Genomic DNA, 16610 nt, shown 5'->3' with positions numbered 1-16610 from the left:
TATCAATGTTTATCTATTGAGGTCAGCCCTGATGGATGGATATAAATATTTCCAGATGGCCACTCAATTGCCCCTGAATTTTCATCCACTTAAACGTCTTCGTGAATTACTTTCAACTTGTAGCAATTGAATTCGATGTTTAAAGATAAATTAAAATTTCAGTGTGGCGCAGTAATTTGATTTTGATAGCTGGGAATTTATTTTGGAAATTAATGGTGAGGAAATTAATGACGAGAAAATGTCAGAAAAACAACTGTTAAGGATAATTCCGGAGACTTTTGTTTTTGTTTTTAGTTGGAGATTAAATTGTTTTGGGGCCAAACGATCCTCAAACTTTCCATTTTAACGTCCTTAAGGGTCGCTTACTCCTCAAGAATATTTTGAATCCCCAGAAATCCTATCCGCAACAACTCTGTGCGACGATAATCCCTCATTCATCCAAAAAAAATCCACTCGTTCATTTCTGCTTCATTTTACGACACCGCAGACCTAAACCTCCCATAAATATCTCCCCCGCCCTATAAAAATCCACTCCACTGCACGTGTCCCTCAGCTGCTCAAACCTGTAGACCCCCAATAATAACCTCGGAGTATCAAAAAGCCCTCAAGGAAAAAAAATAAAAACTCAGTATTCACGGAGTTCACGTACCACCAAACACCTTCTTTTAATCGAAAAATTTGCAATTCTCTTACAATTAATGAAAAAAAAATCTACAGCTATTAAACAACTAGATAAATCTTTATTACATACAATTCCATGAATCTTCATTTTTGCCTCTAGCCATCATCAACATTTCTAATAGAAAAAAAATTAAGATTCATCAGATTCTCCTTCCACGACGACTCAATTCAAAAATACAGTCTTATGCGTATTCCATATTTTTTATTAAAAAATCGTTAAATCATCGGTGAGAATATTCATAAGATGTAGATTGATGTGTGGGTTGTGTGGAATGAAATAACACCGTATCTCCATTAATTAAAAATATTAAAATGATCGTAAAATCTGCAAACGAGAGACTAAAAACGTTGTCTCAGTGGTTTCTCGTGGTTTTTAATTTACAATGAGGTTCTAAAAAATATTCAGCAGCTGAGGACTGACGATGGGAGGATGTCTCCATCGAATTGTCCCAGTTAGCGTTCATTTTCACGGGGAAACGGACGCTTCCAATCACAGCACGTGGTTTGTTTGACTCCCGGGATTGAGGGGATTCCCCTTTTTCAGTCCGTGGCGTTGGGATTCGTGTAGGAGAATCCTCTGAAGACACCCTGATCCATTGATGTGAGGATTTGCTCAGGTACGGGGGTCAGACGAGGCTTCTCAGCTGTGAAAGCTGTGTCGAAGTAACGGGTGTCCAGGGTGTGCTCCAGGGCTGGCTTGAATGGGGGGTCCAGTAATCTTCGTTCTAGTCTGTCCCAGGAGAGTGACTGTACAGAAATAAAAAATCGGGGCTTTAAATGAGAAATGATGGGATGAGGTAGAAAAATCTGGAGTGAAAATATTGAACACTGGGAAAAATTATTATTTAGAATTACGAAGATTCAGGAAATTTTGTTTTCATTTTTCATTGAGGGAAGAATGGTTTTGAGGGTAAAATCGTCCTTAGAATTTTTGTAGTTGAGGATCAAATCATCTTGAGGGCCATCAAAGTCGTTCGGAGTGAGCGATTTAATTCAATTTAATAATTATTTCTATTGAGTTATTTAATTAAAAATTAAATAATTATTAAATAATAAAAAATAATATTGTTAATAATAACAATATTGTTGTTGATAATAATAATAATATATTATTTAATAATATTATTATTATTTGGTCTTCAACTCTAAATGTTCTTGAGTGTTTTGACCCTCAAGACAAAACTGGTCTGATGCTAACCACTTCATCCACTACTACACTGAATTGGTGGTAAGTAGATTTGGTCCACACTAGGGCAGACAGCCAATTTCTCGGCTGCTGATAAAGCGACACACGTGTTGAACACACGTCGTCCAGTAGTTTCTCATTCATTCTGTTTGGAAATTCCAATTGGAGATCCTCGATAGATCTTTCTCACAGTAAGAAGAAGGTAAATCTTCCATTGAACAGTGAATATTCGTTTCAAAATGTTGAGGAAATTTTATTTTAGGTAAATTTGATGTGCAGATTTGAATATTAATATCATTTAGAATGGAATATTCTACTCTTCTGAAATATTCACAATTAATTCAGTAGCAAAGTGCTAAAACGGTTTAAGCCAATTTTGACTATTGGCCAGTCTTCAATGAATATCTCAGAATCCAAGGGAGATAGCAAATTTTTTGTTGCAACCTTTTTTGTAGCCCTCAGTTCGCTCTACAAAAAAGGTTATTACGAAAATTTCGCTATCTCCCTTGAATTCGGAAATATTCCTCAAAAACTCAAGCGGGAGATGAGTCGACTTAAACCGTTTTACCACTTCGCTACTGAATTATACTTTGAGATCAATTAAAAGAATTTGACAACACTATTGTAAAATTGAAGGAGAATTCCTAATTTCATTTTACTTTGAGGACAACTTGAGTAAAATTTTTATAAACAGTAAATGTTAACGTGGAAAATGCACTCACGTGGAAGAAAGCATGGGCCTGAATTTCGTGACCCATGGGCCTCTTCCCCGCGTCCTTCTCCAAGAGAGCAACAAGCACGTCCATGGCTTCCTGCGAAAGATATCTGGGGATGAATGGTCGTTCGTTGCAAATACTCCAGAAGAGTTCGTCCTCGTCGCAGCCGGAGAACGGCGACTGTCCGGTCAACATTTCGTAGAGGAGGACGCCGAACGACCACCAGTCGACAGCCTGGTTGTACTTGAGACCTTTGATTATCTAAAAAAAAACAAAACAATTGATTTATAAAATAGGACAATTGAATGAATTAAAATTCATTTAATTGGAGCATCGTGAGACGAAAATTATGAATTTTTGGGGATTGGCAGCACGAGATTCATCATTCTTAATTTATTTCAACAAAAATAATGAATTCTTCTCTGCATTAATCCCCCCTCATCTCTCATTTCTCCAAAACCCATCAACTCTCACCTCTGGAGCCATATAATCCGGGGTCCCACAGAAAGTATCAGCAGTTCTGTCCAAGAAGATCTGTAATTTGCACATTCCAAAGTCAGCGATTCGTATGTGACCCTCGAAATCCAGTAGAACATTGTCCAGCTTGAGATCCCTGTAGACAATCCCCTTTTTATGAAGGAAGTTCAGTCCAGACCAGATCTCCCCGGCGTAGAACCTCGCCCGGAACTCGGGGAATCGTCCGGACTTCTGTATGTGGAACATCAAGTCACCCCCGTTGAGGTACTCCATGACGAAGAAGAGATGCGAGTCCGTCTGGAAGGTGCAGAAGAGGTGACAGAGGTAGGGATGCCGCGTGGCGAGGGTCAGGACTTTTCGTTCGATCAGGGTGCATTCCACGTCGTCGTCCTCCAGGACAACGTCCTTCTTCAGGCATTTCACTGCGTACACGCAGTCGGTGCCACGCAGCTCTGCTAGGAGGACTTTTCCGAAACTTCCTTTTCCGAGCACCTGAATTATTACATTATATTAATCCTATAAAAAATTTTATCTCCGATTTTTATTCTTTGCTATTTTTTTAATGTATTCTATCAAAATGTGAGGATAGAAATTGAATTGATGGGTATTCTTCCATTATTTGAAAAAATATATCAATTTTAAAACTTTCCGGAGACATTGAAAAATCGAAATTTTTATTTTCTTACTGATCACGTATCTCTGTTTTTTTTTTCACTTTCTTCCATGGAAATTAGATCATAGAAAGGGAACATATTGATATTTTTTCGGCATCTAAAAAAAAATTAAGGAGGTAGCATAAAAAATGAAAAAGATGGAAATAGTTATATGAAAAATGTAGTACATAGAGAAATTTTTGAACAATATGTAATTGTGAAAAATATATAGATCATCATCCCAAAAAAAGTATCAATACTCTCCTTATTATTTAACATAATTATCTCTTCATTTGAAAATGAAAAAAACTGTTCCCACAATTTGTATACTACAATGGGATTAGAATCCAATAAATTTAATTTAATCTAACCGCAAAGAAAAATTGGAAAGAAAACAATAAAATAAATTAACATAATATAATATAATCTAGCGACGGGCGCGAAGCGCCCATTCGCTAGTATTGATAAAAACGATAAATTAATTCCTCTAATTCAATTCAGTACCGAAGTGGTAAACCGGCTTAAGTCGACTTATCTCACAGTTGAGTTTTTGAGGAATATTTTCGAATCTAACGGAGATAGCGAAATTTTCGTAACTACATTTGTTATAGCTCTCAATCGGCTCTACAAAAAAGGTTATAACAAAAATGTTGCCATTTCCTTTAGATTCCGAGATATTTATTGAATCGTTGTACCACTTCGCTAATACTGAATTCGTCTTTCTCGTGTGATTGACGCAAATCACAAATATTTTGTTTAAACATATAATGCAACAGCACTCGCAACCCCCCAGAAATACATAAGAATTTCCTAAATAAACTCAGTTACCGCCGAGGCTGAATTATTTTGATGTAATTCTGTCTCGACAGACTGGTATGACGGTAATTCAGCGTGTACCCGTGGGTTTGTTGGTGCAACATCTCTCATAATTCATAGCGGGCTTTTCCAACCGAGTGCGAAATAGCCGTTGGCAGCCAGAGCCACTTCGCAATTGCTTAACTAACTTTATGATTAATGAAAATTTTCATACGCGGATTTAATGCCCCTTCGATCGTAACCATAACCACAGGTATTCCGCGGCTGATCATTGACGGAAATAACTACTCAATTTCTTACTACTTGCTTAGTCGTAATTTTTTACGAAGCGCGGGACGAAATGGAGTGTTTTTGGCAGACAGAGCCGACTTTTAATATTTTCGCTAAATACTAGTCGTTATTGAGATTTTAATCAAATTCAAATTTTATAATTTTGGTAATTATCTAAGTAATTAGTGCATTGTCGTGAAACTTGGCAATTCAGGGACTTTTTTTCGTCTTTATAGCGGAAGTGGATGAAAGGTCAAATCAAATATGAATTTTTCATGGAATAATTTAATTGAAATTTACAGTTTCCCTTCATTTTTCAACGCATTCTGAATTTTAATGGAGAAATTCTTTGCAATTTCCGTGAAACAGTTGCTCGATCAAAGTTTATACCCATAAAAACTCGTGAAATTGATATTTATTTCACTTACTTTGAGGAAATGGAAGTCTTCAACAGTATATTTCTTAAACCTCGGTAGATTAGTAGCCGGTGGAGTGATTCTGCCGCTTCCATGAACATGATCCGAACTGTCTGAGTTCCTCTGATTGTCGGACGATTGTGAAGGCGCTGCAGGACAATAAAAACCAAAATAATCGTAAATTAGCAAGTTTTTTGGATAAATTTTTTAGCACTCGTGTTTCCTAATATCGTATATTTATAATAGACCGAAAATACTATTAGGAAGTAGTTTTCCCTGGTCATGGTTGTGAGTTTTCCTCGAATGACCCTGATTTTAATTGTCTCTTGCACTGGCAAGTATCCCCGGTTGCTCGATACCTGCCCAGATGCACTTTTGGCTGGTGTCAGTTTATTCGAAAATAGACGCGCAGTGCGATGACTGTATCAAATGCATCTTCTGGGGTACACGTGCAAGGACGCCATTATCACCAGAGTGCTCCAACGGTAGATGTTTTATCCTCACTATTCTTTGATTTTCGTTAGGCCAGTACATTGTTTTCGAATACTTTTACCGGGTCGTTTGTCACGAGGGCTAGGGGTGTTGCGGGCCGACGGGTAGGCGCGGGTCTTGTGATTTTAGATGGACTGTGGGCTGGCTGAACGATTGGGGACAGGTGTTTTGACGCGTTACATGCATTAAGTGGCGCGTGAGACGGGCAGCGTCGTTTACTCAGGGTCATGGAGACGAGGTGAATACCGAGGGTTGAATGACTAGGCTGCAAGGATTTTAAGGAGGGACGTCCGGCTCGGGGATTATGTAAACTCGTGATGTTTCATTATCCATCCATCCGAGAATTCGGTAGAATATTTTCCATTGAACATTTCGAAAATGAAAAATCAAACGAAGTTAGTTGGATAGACAAATCAAATTCCAGTCACAAGTTTCTTAATTAATAATTTTTTTTTTTAATCTTTTTTATTAAAACAGCGATTATATCGCTACGCGATGTAACAAAAGTTTAATTTAAAATGAAGAAAAATAGAAATTTGATATCATCAATAGGTGAAATAATATGTGAAAGACATTTTTGAAAAATATTCATTGTCGCCACAATAATTCTGCATCTCTCATTATTTTCTTTATTTGAAAACAAAAATGAATTTGAGTTTTTTTCGGGCTCTATTTATATTTCGCCGTCCGTGGGATTTTAAAAACCACTCGGCATTGATTGATAGCCATTTCTCCGACGATGCCCCAGAAAAAAGCCATCTCCCCTAAAACATTTCCCATCTAAATATTTCAAGTTGAACTTATTGTGAACCAGGAAATAACTGGATAATTGCAGTCTCAAGATTCCCAGTGCAAAGAGAGTATTCCCGCACTAAATATACCCTCGCGGAAGAGACTCCCAGTGAGTTCGTACTGACGACCTAATGCCGACACTGCGACAACGTGGAAACGTACCAAATTAGTCCAAACGAGAATTCCAAAATTTTTCCAACTGAATAAAAAATTCTCCCCAAACCCACAAATTCTGCAAATTTTTACGAAAAAAAAAATATGGAAAAACCTAGCGAATTCGCTAGGAAATTCTATTAGTTTTTCATATTTTTTTACAATAGAAATGTGTCATGAAAAATATTTCATAGTAAAAAAATCAATAAAATTGACTGAAATTTTGCTGTTTGTTTTTTTTTAATGAGATGAAAAGATAGAATGGAAAAAACTTAGAAATTTGTGTCGAGGAATTCCTATGGAAAATGTCTCAACAGAAAAAGTTGACTGAGTTTTCGTATTCATAATAGAATCCCAAGATGCAATTCAAAATTAAAATTCATTGCCAAGGATATTATTGTACTCATGATATCACGTTTTGGAAACACGTATTAGGACCCTTAAATTTGGCAGAGTCTGGCTGAAACTTTTGTGAGAACCAAATAACATAGAATAATTTTCTAAAATTAAACGGATACGTATCATGACCATCTTGTTATTCCAATCAAGGCACAACGTATTCCCACAGTTGAATTTTCCATTTTTCTTCATTAAAAAAAAATTGTTCATTATATTTCTTTCAAATCAATCATTTTTTCCTCTAGTTAATGAATTACTCAATTAATTTAATTTTTTCATACCCATGATTCTCACAAGTGTCTTCCAGACGTCTCAATGAGTCACGAAAATCGCCTCACAGCACAAAAAAAAAATTGTGGGAAAAACTCGGGATTTTCTTGGGAAGAAAAATAAATAATGAATCTCAAGAAATGTATTGACTGCGAACAGTCTTCCTCGATGGTCAACAGCGAAAAGCGTCTTGAATCTGCGGAAAAGTTAGTAGTATAAACCGAACCTGACGTCAACCAAACAAAAACAGAGACAGCTGCGACGAGACTAGATTTTCCGAACAAAGAGAGAAGATTTTTCAACGGAAATAGTTTTTGGCAGGATAAACGCTCTAACAAATGGGAAAATTCAGCACCAAGATTGTTTTGATATATCGGGACGGAGGCGAGAGGAGTGATCGTGCTTTTATCCATCCAAATCGTGTGGTTTTCTCATTTTTTTCAGTGAAAATAATTTTATTAATAAACTTGGAGTATTTTCTTTGTCGTCTTACCTCGTTTCAATGCCTGCAGGGCTTCGGCCACAAGTTTTTGGTTGAGTCCACACAAATTTCCGGTTAATTTTTCACATTTCTTGTGACAGGCCATGTCGCAATCTACTCGAAATAATTTTCCAAGAAAAAATTTTTAAGGAAATGGAAAAGAAAAAAATTCAGCTGCGAAATGGTGTCAAGACGATTTTTCGTCTTAAATTGAAGGCGAAATGAGACATTTAAACTAATTCTAATAATTAAACTTTAAAAAACAAACTTTTTGTCAAAAAAAACAAGAGCTACACAAAAGTCCGACATTGCCAAAATAATTTCACAATCTAAAAAAACATTCACCTCTTCGCAACCGAATAATAAAAAACTTGTTCTCTAAATTCATGGATCGATCCCTTTGGCTCTCAAGTCGTCCCTTCCCCTCATCAAATACCTCGCAACATTAATTACTAATTAGTAGAGAGGAGGGGAATGATGTGATTAATTTCGTCCATGCAGACAAGAAAGCATAAAGTCTATTTACAGAAATAAAAGCAAAAAACTCCCATCCTCAGCAGGACCACCTGTATCTTCTCCCAAAGCCTCGTACAAATTACCCCCAATTCCAATAAAAATAAACTCACGGTCGAGTTCATTAACGGCAGATAGGAATAATGGCGATAATTCCGGCGACTAATCGACGCGTGGAACAAAAATGAAAGAAAATAAAACGATTTGATGTGCGCAAATCGATCGGTTCGGCGCGACATCAGGCAATCTTGGCCGGGTTTCAATTCCCTGTCGTCATTTAAATGCGATATTTCATAGTTTCGGCGCTTTCCCTCGTACACATACACGATAAACATTTGGAAACAAATTTTACTAACATCTGAGCAGTGCGAAGTTGAGGAGATAAGCATTTATCCAGAAATTTATCATGCTTTAATGCACATCTCGTGGAGAAGTGACCAATCTGTCTCATTAAAATTTAGGGAGATTTATTTGATGATTGAGTAGTTGGAGGAATCGTTGGCGACATTTTCATTGCGTTTTCCAAATTTCTTTGAACTTAATGGGTTCAGAGACGAACGACAAGAGACATTCCTCATTAGCACCACTCATTAGCGAGATAATTTCAGAGTTAACGAGACAAATAAGAATTTCATGAATTCAAAATTTCCCGTGTCCACTATTTCCGCAATTATCTCGGTAATTATTGGTCTTACGACGAAAGGACACAATACTTTTTTGTAGATCTCGAAATTCTCTGCAAAAAAGGTCTTTTGTGGTTTTCCGCTAAATCCTTTCCGTTCAAAGATAACTGCAGGAAAATGCATTGACGAAGTGATGAAAGACGACGAATTAATTTAACTCCAACAGATCAATTCTTGCCAATTACCCAAAGGTTCTGACACTTCCGAAAAATCCCGGCATCGCACCCTCCAAATCTCCCTCCCACGTATCTCCTCAACCACAAATACGTGCAAACCTTAAACCTAAAAATAATGAAATAAAATATAAACACAGTACTAGATAATCTCGGCGATCCGTCGAATCCGGAGTCATTGCTCCTGGTGGATGAGATCCTCTTCTGCCCATTCTCATCCTCCACCTCCGTAGAATTGCTCCTGGAGCTGGTCGTGTCCTGGCTGCTCCTGGTGCTTCCGGTGCTGTCACTGCTGGCGGAGGGTGTCCTCACCGGATGCTTCTCCTTCTTAACTTTGACCCGTTTGACCTTCGCCAGATCCCTCGGGGTAGCCGTCAGCAATGACGAGGGCGTTGTATAGAACATCTTGTTGAGATCAATGGGTCGCTTCGCAGGTTTAGGAGGGCTCGTCTTCAAGTTCTTCTTCGGGAACTGACAGACCTTAGAAACCTCCGTCGAACTTGTGATTTTCTCCGGCACTCTCCTTACGATCGTGTCCTCACTGCCAGACTTTTTCCGTCTGCTGAGTTTCTTCTTCGATACTTTGGGCGTTGCGACCTCATTTCCAGCATCACTGGAGGGGACATTTTTGCCATTCAACGTCGTGAGGTCTGTTGTTTTGTCCCATTTTGATAGACCCCCACTCGCGTCCTCGTTAGTTGGGGTCACTGGACTGTCGTCTTCGTCCTCATCTTCAGGAGCTTCAGGTACTTCAGGAATAGGTTCAACACTCGTCAACAAAGGAGGGACTTCCACAACAGGCGTCGAAGGCTCTGAACCTTCCTCAGGTACCTGTTCTGCAGGTCCATCACTTCCGCCGGACACATCTAACAGAAGCTTCCTGTCCTCATCTCTTGCTGTCGTCTCAACATCGCTTGTTTCCACAACCCCAGTCGATCCAACTTCCATGACAGCTCCTTTTTCCACCGATTTCACATCATCTCCAGGCACTTCAGATTGTGTTTCACTCACCGGGGATAATAATACCTCCATTCCCGTAGTTTCCGCTGTTTCACAATTGCTTTCGCTCGACAACGAGTTCTCTGAACTCAAGTTGTCAAAAATAGCTTCCGGGAGTTTGACTTCTTTCGTTATTGCATCTTGGATAATTTCACTAGTGTTTGGTTTAACTTCATCTCTTATTATTTCGTCGGGTAATTGAGGCTTTAATGACAGTTTTGGGGGGTCTATTTTCGGAGGTGATGAACTGCGAATCTCCGACCAGAAGTCTATCTCATCGGTTTTTTCGTCTTCTTTGAGTGGGGGCAGGGGTTTGGGCTCGGATTTTGCGAGGGGGAAGGATCTTAAGGATTTGAAGGGTCCTTTTGGGGGGTTTTCCTCGGTGGGAGACACTCGGGTCAGGATTATGTCCTTTGGAGGATCGTTCAGCAGCGGCAGGGGGAGGGACTTTGCACTTGTCAGTTTCTTCTTTAGTTTTTTCACTGGCGGTATTTTTGGCTTTTCCGAACGTTTTAGCTTTGGTTTCGGGTCCTCGTCGCACTCGAAGGAAGAACCTTTCGAGTTCTGGAGCTTCTTTTTTGTCTTCTTCTCTGGGTGATGTAGGTCAAGCTCTAGGGAACCTATTCCACTGTCTGTGGAGAGGAACTTTGATTTGGTCATTTTGGGTTTTGGTTTGAGCTTTGGGGGGTCTGGAGGGGATAACGAGGGCAGGGCACTATCGGTGAAGGATTTCGATTTGCTGAGGGGCTTGAAGTTTTCCGGGGTTTCCTCTTTAATAGGAGTGGATTCTTCCTTGAGTTGGAGTGGTTTTGACTTCTCAAGAGGTTCCTTCTCTCTGATTTCTATTTTGGATTCTGGGGGAAGTTCCTTCTCTAGGGGTGAAGGGTTGCTTTCGTTAGAGGGTTTTATGTCCTCTGAAGATTTCAGGTCGTCAATAATATTTTCGCTCTTTTCGATAAGGCTTTCTTCGGGCTTGAGAATCGAGGGAATTTCATTCTCAATTAACAATGGTTGGGATTCATTCACAAGCTTCTTGTCTTCAGACGAAATTTCTTTCACAACTGGAAATTTAGATTCATCAAGAATTTTGGTCGTCTCAATCATCTTAACTTTAGGAACCAAGGAGACTGCACTCTCAATGGAGAACGATTTTGATTTCTCTACAAGTGTTTCCTGCTTGATAGCTATTTTGTTTCCGTCAGAAGGTTTCTTACATTCTAAAGAAGTTTCTTTCTCAACTGCCGAAGCCTTCGATTCAACAGACAAGGACTTCGACTTATTCAGTTTCTCCTTCCTCAACCCATCAAATTTGGAATCCGAAATTCTGCTTTCACTTACAGAAGACTTCAGCTTACTCAATGGTTTATTTTTCTCCAAGATGTCAGTCCGACCAGCTGCGATTTGACTCTTCCCGTCTGATATTTTTAACTCACTGCAAGCGTCCCCCATCACCTCATCTTCCTTTTTTCGCAGAATGTCCGGATCTCCCCCTTTGCCCACAGGAGATCCCCCACTCACCGATCCCTGATCGATTACCTGGGAATTTCCGCTACCTGCCCCACGCAATTCCCACAGGCTCCCTCCCTCACCACAATCTTCACTCGTAATTGCCATATCCTCACAAACATCTTTCCCAAAATCACGAGTCAAACTTTTTCGAGTCTCTTCCACTGCACTCTCATCAATCACACCCTGCGAACTCTCTCCACCAACTCTCGACAATTCCTCCGATGCTTTCATCAACAGCTTCGCATCAGAAGTGATCTCACACCTCGCAGCACTAGTCTCTTCATCAATAACATTGATCACTCCTCCGACCTCTGTATCACTCTTAAATGTATCTTTAGCCCGGATATTGGCAGGTTTTGAATCACTCTCTTTCTTAATACGATCCATTTTCGATCGTAATGAACGCTGATTGGTGGCCCCCTCATCGTCCCTCGGCCCCGATGACTTTGCAATTTGTTGCCTCAGGGTCAAGTACACGCTGTTGCGTGAATTGTCGAGAATGTACGGCTTCTTGATGGGTAGAACAACGACTTCTTCCTCTTCCATCTTACGTGCTGCTTTCGGTGGAGGCAATCTGACGCTCTCCCTGAGTTCGATCTCCTTCTGCTTGTCCTTGGCGTTGACTACAATCGTGGAGAAGTCGCCGACGCTGTTACAGGCCTCGATCTTGAACCCCTTCGCCGGGTCTTTTCCATCTTCACCAGGGGTTGACGGCGCCGATGACGGCGGCGATGGCTTGTCCGTTCCCTTTTTCTTCTTCTTGATCTTCTTCGGGATCTTCTTCTTGGTGTCGTCAGACTTGTCGGCTTCCGACTCGGATTTGCCGACTGCAGCCGATCGCAGCTGATTCTTGTGGAGGAGAGTTCCTCTCCGCACTTCGACTTCAATCTCCGCCTGCTCCTCGGCGACTAGATTGTCCAGCACTTCCGCCTGCACTTGGGCGATTGCAAGCTCTCGCTCCAGTTGGCCCGGGTCCATCTGAATGTCCGCTGATGAGCGACGACGCGTCATCCTCCTGGTGAGCTTGCCCTGCGGCGCTTCTGATGGGTCCTCCAGGGGTTCGTGCGCGAGCTGACGGATTTTGGGGGCATCCTCGGGGGGCTTCTTGTCTTTTATGAAGAACTTCTCCCGGAGGAGCTCTCCGACGGTCTTCTCGTGGCGCTCGTTGTGCTCTCGCAGGGTCGGGTTGTCCTTCAGGGCTTGCGAGCGAATCCTGATGGTCGGGCGGTCTCGGCGAAGACGGTTCCCCGGGCGTGAGTGGTCCGCGTGGAGGGTCCGCGGGGTTGACACGTCGATGTCCGCTGTGTCGATTATTCTTTTTGGGCGGGAGGGGAGGATCACTGGGGCGTAACGACGGTAGTTACTCAGGGGGGACTCCGAGATTGTCGAGAGGTGCGGGGCGAAACGGTGGGGCGTGTAGACCCTGGAAAATAAGGTGATGATTATGGTGGGATTTTTTTGGAATTTGGCCTGTTATTTCAGGAAGGAATTCATTCTACGACAGTTTTATCCCATTTTCTGTCTCATTTCTGATTGGAATTAATACGATTAATAATAATGATTGTGAGAATTGATGCGCTGGCGTTCGACGTATCGTTTTTTATGACCGTCACAACCGTGAACAATTTTACTAGAATCTGATTCGGGACGAAACAATCGTGGAATGAAGGACTAATTCCCGTTAAAAAAGCCTCTAAAAAATTAATTTAATGACTTCCTTTCCCTGAAAATAGAAATAATCCCAGCCCCTCCTCTTACGTAATTTACCGCGTTTTTGGTACGTCACATTGTGCTTATTTTTAATCGTAAATAAACAAGTTGGAAGACATGACGATACACATTCGTCTTGTTTAAAATTATATCTGACACGTGGACCTTGAACGACTTTCTTTGAGACACTAGTTCAACAGCATCAATTGTCGCTGAATATTTACACGCGCGTCACTTTCATCTAGGGGTTCAATTGGCCTGAATGAGGTATAGTCTGTGCAATTTTGGGGTTTCCACGTGGGTGTCGAATTGGGGCGATTATAATTGTTGATCTGATTGGCATCCAGCCAATTATTATTGAACGAGATGAATTGGGTTAATTTCATTAGTTTATGATGATGGATATTCATTCTGCAATCATAAGACGCGATTTCTCAAGTGCAGCGAATTTTCCTGATGCAATGGGAGATCTTTCTCGATCACATTACCCCTGAATATCATAACTGGATAATTATCCAGGGAGCGGTATCTAGCCGGACAATTGGGATTCGAAAAAGTAATTAAAACTCAAAGGTGGAGGCGAAGGGAATCTGAAAAATGCTTCAGCTGTTGCAATTGTTCGGTGGAATGGTATCGAAGACGCAGTCGATCTCGAATCCATCCGAACATTTGGCTGGATGACAAATAGCGAGCGCATCGTGTCTGATTCAAAAGAAACTAGCGGATGATACTACAGAGACAATTTTTTCTCGGGCCATTCACGATCTCAAGCGATAATGACAGATTGTTGACCTAGTCTCGGGAATTGAATTTTGAAGAATGTTTCGAGGAATTGATCAAACAAATGCACTTCCATCTTGTTAAATGCCAATTTTATTATTAGAAGAAAATTTGAGAGAGATTTTTCACGGAAAATTGCACCGAATGTAACGTTGTTATTCAGATCGAGTAATTTTTTTATGCAAACAAACGCCGTTGACATTTATTGCATTTCATACAATACGAAAATTCCAAGTGAAGAGTTTTCTTCGTTAACATAATTGTCAATAGAGTTCTTATACGCTGAGAAAAAAAATTACTTTTGCTGAGTAAATTCACGGACGCAAAAATTCAGTAGAAAAACCTATCGAATTCGTTGAAAAATTCTATTGAATTTCTATTAAACTTTCTATTAGTTTTTGGCTGATTCTATTGACATGTTCAATAGAAAACATTCAATAGAAAAAGTCAATTGAATTCGATTTGTCTATATAACTTATTCTTTTCATATATTTTCTATAAAATTTGCTCGACTCAAATTGTCTAAGTTTTTAAAATTCTATTTTTCTTTTCCTCTCATCAGAAACTCAAACGAAAAAACTTGGAAAATTTGAGCCGAGGAAATTCTATAGAAAATATCTCAATAGAATAAGTTATATAGAAAAATTGAATTCTATTGACTTTTTCTACTGAATATTTACTATTGAACATTTCAACAGAATCGGCCAAAAACTAATAGAACAATTCAATTAAAATTCAATAGAATTTTCCAACGAATTCGATAGGTTTTTCTATTAAATTTTTTCGTCCGTGTTTGCTTGCCACAAGTAAATGTCCATAAATATTTACATTTGAAATTTGTGGGTTTTCTTGTAATTAATAAATTTACTTGGTAAAGTTATTTTTTGTCTCAGTGGAGACTTTCGAGAATAACTTAATGCAATTTTGAAAGAACGACTAGATTTTCTAATCGAACATCTCCCCCTAAAAAATGATGAAACAAATATCTAAGAGAATTCTCATGCATCTTCATCTTCTCATTCCGTTCTTTAGAATGCAAAGATGAATTCTCTCCCCCTGAACAACCCCTCACCCCAACAATTAAGCAACAAATATTTCCCCGAAGAGCTCCCCCGAATCGCCACCTCCGGAGCCAATTCGGCTGTATTAATAGCCCCATCAAAGCATAGTGAGCATTTTTCGAATGGCCAAAACCCTGATATGAAGATGTCTTACCTTCCGGTGCCTGTCATCAGCGAGCTGTGATTGGCGAACGCTCCTCCCCCGTAGTAATAAGACATACTGTCCCCATAGTACGACATCCTGACGTCTCCGATCGAATCTCCACCACAGTAAACGCGATTAAAATCGATAAACTCACTGTATCACTCACTTCAAGGTGTCACTGGACAATTCACGTGATAGACAATTAACAGTAAAAAGACCGTTCTCACGGTTCAGGGAGCCAAGACCGACTGAGTTTTAAGCCAGCGAACCCAAGTGTGTAATTATAGAATTCTAGTATATGAGGTCTTCCCTAGCACAACACTGTATAGATAGACAACAAGCAATCCAAGCTGGCTAATAACATTTTCACAATGATCTGACCAACCAAAAAACATTTAGTATTTGTAATTGTGGGAAAATGTTGGACCAATTGGCGGGGACATGCTGGGGGATGAGGGGACACAGGGAAGTGCGCCAGAAAATTTCAAGTTGTTACGCGCCAGGAGATGTAACCGTAATCGAAGTATTTCGGGGGGAGCCAAAGAAATCGATAAGATCAATGCTTCATTACTTAATGGTAATTATAGATGGGGGCGGAGGGGCGGGGAGGGGGGGAGGATTGAGAGCATTATTTTTTATATATTCATTTCGGAATGACGATTGTTGAAGTAACGTCATTCGGTAGGAGAGGAATTACGGACTGGTCTCGGATGGTAACTTAGGATTTAGAAGTTTAGGCCAGTCAAGTAAGAACTTTACTTTGAGCGCGGTTGGCGGCTTAACGGTTGAAATTACGAAAATGCTGCTAGTGGATTTTTTGTAGGAAATTTAATGCTCTGCAAATCATGTCTTATGGGTTTTTACCTTATCTGCTGCGGTTTCGTCAGTACAAAGCGAAAAAGCTCACGCGGACGCTTAATTTTGCAGTTTTGAATTTTTTTTATAGAATTTTCCGGTTTGATAGAATCCCAAAAATTTAATGTGGGTTTCATATCATTTTTCCGCATGGTGTGCTGTGGTTTTTAATCTTCTTCTATCATCCTGATTTCGAAATCGTAATTTCAGTAGCGAAATCGTCAAACTTGGCTAGTTGTCAATGAATATCTCGAAATCTAAGGGAGATGGCAAAATTTTTCTCATAACCTTTTTAGTAGGACTCCATTCGCTCTACAAAAAAGGTTATTATGAAAATTTCGCTATCTCCCTTAAATTCGGAAATATTTCTGGAAAACTCA

The 16610-nt window shown here is 39.9% G+C and overlaps 1 protein-coding gene across 1 annotated transcript; it reads right to left on the bottom strand.

Moving 5' to 3' along the window:
* Positions 1-631: 631 nt before the first annotated feature.
* On the bottom strand, positions 632-15620 carry LOC107039894 (FK506-binding protein 5). Its single transcript, XM_015259763.1, has 6 exons — positions 15385-15620; positions 9315-13102; positions 5228-5364; positions 3058-3552; positions 2590-2844; positions 632-1428 (listed from the first exon to the last, which is right to left on the bottom strand). Exons 1-6 carry the CDS (start codon positions 15468-15470, stop codon positions 1222-1224), a joined length of 4968 nt encoding a protein of 1655 aa, XP_015115249.1. The 5' UTR covers positions 15471-15620; the 3' UTR covers positions 632-1221.
* Between the last annotated feature and the right edge of the window lie 990 nt (positions 15621-16610).

Source organism: Diachasma alloeum, unplaced genomic scaffold (genome assembly GCF_001412515.2).
Source record: "Diachasma alloeum isolate Michigan unplaced genomic scaffold, Dall2.0 Dall_scaffold_00178, whole genome shotgun sequence".
In the NCBI taxonomy this organism is placed as follows: Eukaryota; Metazoa; Arthropoda; class Insecta; order Hymenoptera; family Braconidae; genus Diachasma; species Diachasma alloeum.
This window is presented reverse-complemented; position numbering and strand designations above follow the sequence as displayed.